General features: G+C 45.8%; 1 protein-coding gene across 2 annotated transcripts in view; it reads left to right on the forward strand.

The window, feature by feature from the left end:
- The window catches only part of PAX5 (paired box 5), a 113,956-nt gene extending 106,372 nt beyond the window's left edge, over positions 1-7,584 (forward strand). For both annotated transcript variants that reach the window (XM_031557412.1, XM_010726272.3), the window contains exon 10: positions 1,492-7,584. In XM_031557412.1, coding sequence (XP_031413272.1) covers positions 1,492-1,568 — 77 coding nt within the window. In that variant the 3' untranslated portion in view covers positions 1,569-7,584. The remainder of the gene's footprint in view (positions 1-1,491) is intronic.

The raw sequence follows: 7,584 nt of genomic DNA on the forward strand, positions 1-7,584 counted from the left end.
TAATGAAGAAAAACGATTCAATTTCATGCTGGCTTGTTGCAATAACTTCTTTGCCATTTTCTCTCATTGCTTTCAACTCGGTGCTGCCTGTGGCAGCTTTTGCTTCGTGGTTGTGGTCTGTGCTTCACGTCTCACTGCTCGGGGCTGCCTGTGGTCGTGGGGCCAGGATGGTGTCCTGCAGGGAGGTCTGTGGGCTGCTGAATGGAGCTGGAGGCAAGTCTTCGGTGAGCAGGTGGAGAACAAGGAGGGGCCAGAAACGGCTGTGCCAAGGAATATATGGAAGGTAATACGAAATGGAAGGAGAAAATGGCCAAAGGATGGACAAGTCTATTTTGGATGGGAGCATGCTGACAGGGAGAAGGAGCGATTGCTTTGTGATGCACTGTTCTCACTTTCTGCATAAAATACAACCTTTTTGTTTCATCTGCAAACCAGAGAAATAAAACTCAGCAGAAGTGCAAGGCCTTTGGAAAGATGCCCCATGCCGTGCCAGGCATCCTGGTGCCTACTGGGTGCATGCAGAAGTCCCACCAGGTGCTTTACCTGGAGGTGCTACCTTGCTCTGCAGCAGCAGAGATGATCCACACTTCATGGTGGGTGCACTGGCTCACAAATAAAGAAACAGTAGACTGATGGTGTGGCGTGAGTCCTTCCATGGGACTCTTCCCCACTGTGGCCCATTTCTCATTTTGTGCATATGGAACTCAGTTGGTGGCACGAAGGCTGGACTGACAAAACTTTGAAATATTTTGTGATTCTTTTCTTGCACCATATCAGCTTGTTTCCTCTCCTGTGTACACGGAAATCATTTTATAGCTTGTACTGTCCAAATACCCATATGTGTAGACACAAATGAAGTCTAACACACTTCCCTACTGCAGCACACAACCCAGGTTCCAGGCAACCCTTCAATGATCACTCAGTGGTTTGATGCTTAGTGCCGCAGGGCAGAAAATTCATCATCAGTGTTTATTTCTCAGGCCTTGTGTTAATAGGTGAGTGCGTCAGCACTTCTCAACCTGCAGAGCTCTACGCCAGGCCTGCACAGCTCATCTCTGGTCCTCAGAGCTCTGAAATCATTGCCAGAGCTAGAAAAGCCAAGGGACTTCTTCCTTGAAAGAAGCAGAAAAGGGGTAATTATTTCTGAGTTCAGTAAAATACATTGAGTACTTTTGGGTGCAAGGTTCTCATTCTTCAAAAAGAAGGGAAAAAAAGAATGAGAGAAGTCAGAGTCTTGTAATCTTCTGGAGACAGAATACTCCAACCTTACGTTCTAAAATGTGATAAAGATTTTGAGAAGTAAATGGCACAAACCAGGTGCTCTCCAACCCGCAGCAATGCACGGCAGCTGCAGCAGTGCGGGATGTGATTTTGTCCCGATCACTCAACCTTCATTCCCGTGGCACAGGACCCAAAGGAAGGAGCTCTGGGCACTGTCAGATGGCATCCTGCCCCCATCTGTTCTCTTCACAGCCGTCTCTTCTTTTCCAGGCTCTCCTTACTACTACAGTGCTGCAGCCCGTGGAGCAGCCCCACCAGCAGCTGCTGCCGCCTATGACCGCCACTGACCTCGGACCCAAAGCTCGAGCACTTACCACAAAATACTGCCTGGGACAACTGCATTGAGTCACCTTGCTACAACCAAGTGCAAGTCAAGGAGGAAGAAAGTAAATAGTAGGAACAAGCTCATTGAAATTTTACTCTTAAGACTCTGAAAACTTAACGTTGTTGTTTTCTTAATTCTGGTGATGTTGTCTGGGTCTCAAGTGAAACAAAGAAATAGGAGGACGTGGTTCTCCTGGCACATCATGTGGTCATAGAAATGCAGTAGTTTCATGTTGTTTGCAGCTGTCTGGCTACTGCTTTAATTGCTGTGGGTACCACGGCTGTAACTGGGGATAAGGAAGAGATGTGGGCCTCCCTGTGCGGGACAGCTTCCTCTTACTGCACACTGAGACAGGCTGTGAGACTCAAACACAAGCTTTTTAATTATTATTATTGTTTTTGTTTTGTTTTGTTTTTGTTTTTTTTTGTGGCAAAGAAAGATCAGTCTGCTCAATTTTACACAAGCAGCACTGTAAATACTTGCTTGTTTGTACTGCTATGAGACTGACTTAGCGTATGCAGCAACATTGTACAAGTCTAGGCTCAAAATGCATCTGAAAATGTGTTTTGAAACTGGTGCACTGATTCAAAGAATTCAATAAGCTTTAAGCAACTTTGAACCAGGTTAACACTCATTGTGGCTATCTTTCAGGCTGATGTTACTGCTGTACAGCATCCTATCCAGCAGCTGTGTGTGATCGTGCTATATGCTGGTACCAAACTCATGGGCATCAGAAAGACATGGGCAATTTTAACACAGTTTATTGCCTAGTTTTCATTTCTGGTGTTCATTTGTCATAATGAATACTGAAACAAACTCTCTGGTTTCAAGTTAAACAGCATTCAGGAAAGAATAATAGTAGACGCCTTACCTACATCTCAACGGGTCGTCTGCTAGAACCCAATTATGGGCACCCTGAAACAAAGGGGGAACATACGGCCATAATGATTTCTGTGAAGTGGACATATTGACCAGAGTATACTGGACACGAGGGCAGACACACTTGCTTTCTGAGACACGCTGGTCAGAGGGATCTGTCCATTTTAATGAAGGTATCTCAAGTCATTCTAATAACACCGAGGAGAGCAATTTTGAATTCAAGACTGGAGTCACAGAGAACTTTGCCCCGTTAATCCTGCATGTCTTGCCCTCCTACTCAAGAAAGGAGCACTAAGGTGAGATTTCACTCAGTGCTCACTGCTTCCCGGGGCTATTGAAGAGAGCAGCTTACCAATGATCTGGTAAGCAATACACCAACCACTGCTTTTTCCAGGAAACAGGGAAAACTATCCCCTGCTGCAGCTACCTTTTGCCATGTGTTATGGTGTGCATGTGCCTAGCCACTCCTGGAAGCAAGGGGAGAGCTGACCTTGCTGAGACCAGACTTATCTGCAGCCTCTGACTGCACACAGCACCGGCACTGCAGAGACCCGTCTGTGTTTGCCTGTGCGCTTCCCAAAGCTGGTGGTGTCCCACGAACGAACAATCAAGTATTAAGTATTTGCTTCCAGCTTTGCAAGTATTTCTTTGAAATTGCAGCGTCTGAGCTAACGTTCCTCCCTGTTCTCCTTGCTGCCAGCACCTCGTGTGCCTGCCGCCAGTGAGCACTGACAGCCTCCATGTGTTCCCCAGTCTCAGTGGCACGGTTTGTACCTTCCTCATGCTACAAAAACACAGCTGTTAGGTTCAGGTTTCACGCCAGATGTTCTCTGGTTCTCAAAAGCCACGATGATACCTAGGTCCCACTGGCTTAAATGATTTCCCTAATCCAGGATTTAATTATGTGAGTACATGACAAACTTAACTGCAAGAAAAACTGCCCTTTTCATTTTCCAGCATTTGATACCTGAAACACAAACATGCAAACACGTTTTCAATTTTTCAATTTGTGCTTTTCAGCACAAAAACATCATTTAGCTGGGGAATTTTCTGAAGCTTTGCTTTGGCGTTGTCTTTTCTCAGTCGACATGACATACTGCATGGCTGTTTGCACCCCAGTGGCTGCCTGGGGTTTCTTCACACGTGCTCAGCTGAGGTGTGCACATCACATGCAAGGGCAAATCCCGAATACAGCTGCCTTTTCTGTAAGCTTGGATAGTTAGAAGGCCATCTGACACTGAGTGAAGAGGTGAGAAACAGACATCTGAAGTGCAACATGAGGGTGGGGGTCATGCCCCCAAAGCGAGGGTGGGGGTGAGCTACGCGAGCTGCAGAGATGCTACTTGACCATTGATGAAGCTGGTCTCAAAGCTTTTGCTTGTGCCTTTCCAATGCAGGGAAGAGCAGCTCCTGTTGATTATGTGCTTGCACCAGTTCTGAGTACTACCCAGCAAGCATTTTTTTAAAAGCTTTGTTTTTCATTCCCTGGTGGTAAACGACTTACACGGCTTTAGTTCGGTTAACGCCGAGAAGGCTGAACATAAGACATGAAACTTCAACAGATGTTATTATGCTCAGGACAGAGACTCTTGTAGTTAGTCTACAGACTTATGAAAAACATGGTTTGTATGTAGGTCGCTCCAAAAGTAATGCCTCCTATTAATTCTCATGGAAATTACAGCAGCTGTAAAGAGCAGAATAGCGCCGTTTGATAGAGCAAATTCTCAGCTACAAAACACTACCTTTCAACTCAGTCACCACTATTAGCCATTTTGAATGGGTGAGTTATTTGGAGACTCTTCCTTTTGTGGTGTGACATCTGTGCATAGCTATTCAGAACATGGCTTGTCTTTCAAGTCAGTGCCACTACTGCTGAAACACAACACCCACTGCTTCACTGTGCTCACATCCACTCTTTGGTTTCTGTGTATGTTCAGCAAGCGTCTATGAATGTCAATTGCTGCAATTTTTTTTCGCATGGAGGAATTCTGTGGCACAGCTTTGCTTCATGAGCACTTCCATGTCAGACGTCATTTTGTCAGAGGGCCCCTCTGCTGCCATCTGTCTCATGGCAACAAAATGGAAAAGAATTTTGGTAGGAAGGTTCAACCTCTACTGCTATAACTCCAACATCCACCTCTGACATCATGGACCAACGTAATAACATAGGAGACTTTACTTTTGGAGCAACTCTCATACATTTCATCCCAAGGATGCATGCCTGTGGATTAAATGACCTAAGCTGCTTACATTCAGCCCTGATTTGCCTTCATCAAGAATCCTCAAGGGTTGGTCCATGGCCAGAGATGTCTTGCAGTGCGTGGTGACGGCCTCCATCTACTGAGAAACAGCTGGGTGAGAGGCAGAGAAGGTAGCAGGTACACAGGCCTTGCACAAGTCCTCTCTCTGCCTGTGCACTCCAGCTCACAACCACAGGTGCTCACCCTCGCACATGTACAGCAGGGACCTGTGTCTGCTCCACCTCCCTCAAGCACTGCTGAGGATCCCTGAAGATGTGGCTCATTTATATATGCTAGGGTTGTTTCTCTGCAAGAAACACAAGCAGGATTTAGCCTGCTAAGCATGCATGCCACCCATACTTCTAGAAAACACACTTGTCAGTGTTTTGTATTTTTGACAGTAACACAGTCAACCATGTACATGCCCTCTCCAACAGCCAGCTACTCTGCAACAGTCCTGGCTGAGAGGATGTGAGCAAGGCCTTCAACGTCCATGCTGTGTTCACATGTGCTGGCTGCAGGGGAGGATGTAGGACGAAGTGGAGACTGTAAGCGAGTGACCACTTGGTGTTGCAAAGGGATGGGAATGTGATGAATGCCATTATTAATCTCCTGAGATTGGTTCATTTTTTCCTAAATTAGCCTCATGGGTCATTTTCATGCACCCAGAAACACTGGTGTTGGGGCATGGTAGGCGCTGCTGTTGTCTGGTTTGGGCAGGATGCCCTGTAGCATGGCATATCGTTACCAACCCCTTGTAGAACTCAGCCCCACAAAAGTGCCTTCAGGCAGTTCCACCGCTGAGCTCTTTTGTGCAGCTATATTGATGGTGTTTCAGTAGTATGCACTCACTCCAGCAATAGCTTGCCAGCACAGACAGGCCTAAAAATAAAGGCTGAGAGGTGAGAGAGAAAATACTGACATAAGATTGAATCAACAGAGGCTATGAGCTGGTCTTACATGAATTGTCTTGTTGAGGAAAAACCCTTGGTTCTGTGCTGTAAACGTAGCCATAAAGAAGTCATGCTGTGGGCATTGAGTTTAGCCTTTATGCCCAAAGATTTGACTACAGAGGCATTGTTGTAAGATGGCACCCATCACCTGCAGATTTAAACACAGCCAAGACAGGATCCCCAGACTAAAGTCTTTGTTAGCTATCAGGTCAGGAAAATGCTCCAGGATATGGGGCCATAAGGTCAGAAAGCAGATGTTTCATTCAGAAACGTGGAGATGGCAAAGTAGAACTTTCAGTAGTGGCGGAACTGCAGGCTCTGGGGAGAGCCTTGGTGCTGTAGATTGGTGTGAAGGAAACAGCAAAAAAGGACAGAGTACCAGGAAGAAAAAAAAAAAGAGAAAAAAGAACAAAAGAGAAGAGGCAAGCTGAAAGGAAAGTGAAGTTCATCAGAGAACTGCTGGACTTCTGTAATCTTTCTACATAACGTGTGTTGCAATGGCTGTGCACTGAGGAGGGCGCAGAGGAGTTCACTTGCTGCACTGCAGAGTACTGACAGCTGCTTTCTGTTGATATGCATTCTCCTATACGCTGCCTTGACTGATGGGATTGTATTCTATTTTAAAATTTTCTTTAGTTTTTTCTCTTCTACAAGTCCTTTATCATGAAAGAGAATTGAAGCCATGCTATGATGCTGTTTGTTTCGAAGCACGACTATCCACCAGTTCCAAGTGTTACGGCACACAGCCCAGATAACTTGTGGGGCTGGCAGCTGGGGCAATGTAGAGGCTTCAGCAAAGTGTCCTCCATGGTTCTGCCTTCTTTCCTGCATGTATATGCATGTACGTTTTCCTAAAACTGGGACGTTGTGACCTTGGTTCACGATGGGAGCACAGCATTAAACTTGACCCATCCTGTGACTCCATCCCTGAAATGTTGGGAAAACCTGCTTCTTCTTATGGCTTCACCGAGAAAATGACAAGAGAGCTCCAGATGGCTGCAGCTCCCAGGCTGTGCCCTACAGTCTTGTGCAGAGCAAAAGCAGTGCCAGGTTGGGCTGCTTGCAGTGACACAGGTGCTGGCTCTCATTCTGATCGCCAGCAGTCACTCTGCACTGAAGGTAGAGAGCTCAACGGCAGTGAATGACTCAAGACTCCAGCAAGAGAACTGCTGTGCCCCTCAGGCAGAAATCCACTCGATTAAAAACAAGCAGCATTTCTTTTCTGGTGGAGTTAACTGCAGAATCACAGAATCACTAAGGTTGGAAAAGAGCCGTAAGATCATCCAGTCCAACCATAAACAAGACTTGCAAATACTGAGCAAAAAGCATCTTTGAGAGGTGCTTGGTGCAAGCCAAGTGTTGTATCAGCACGGTAGCGAGTGTGAGTGCTCGTGTGCAGAGACTGACGTGCACACGTGTGTGCACTTATAGGCTCACGTGCACCTCTGGGTCCATCCCCACTCCCCAGAGCCTGCTGACAGCCTTCCCATGCAACTGGTGACCGCACTATTGGACTCCTGCATCCGGGTTTACTGCTCTCACCTTGTAAATCCAGATGTAAAAATGGTCAGTGGGTGTTTAGATCTTTCTATTGCTTCATTCAGCCTTGTAGTGCAAAGAAACTTTGTCCTGGTTTTTCACTTTCTAGTGGCCTTTGTACATTCTGAAATTACAGAAAATCATTTCATTGCAAATGGAATTTACTTCCAAAGAAAAAAAAAAAAAAAACGGAACAGGCTTTTTTTTTTTCTTTTCTTTTTTCTTTTTTTCCATAGAGATAAACTACTTTCTATTAGGAACTTCTAGCAACAAAGAAATACGTACATATCTATCGTATCCACCAAAGTCTGCAATGCCTGCATTGAAGCATACTTCTTGTAAGAGGAAAAGAAAGAGAGGGAGAGGG

The sequence above is a fragment of the Meleagris gallopavo genome, chromosome Z, assembly GCF_000146605.3.
Source record: "Meleagris gallopavo isolate NT-WF06-2002-E0010 breed Aviagen turkey brand Nicholas breeding stock chromosome Z, Turkey_5.1, whole genome shotgun sequence".
In the NCBI taxonomy this organism is placed as follows: domain Eukaryota; kingdom Metazoa; phylum Chordata; class Aves; order Galliformes; family Phasianidae; genus Meleagris; species Meleagris gallopavo.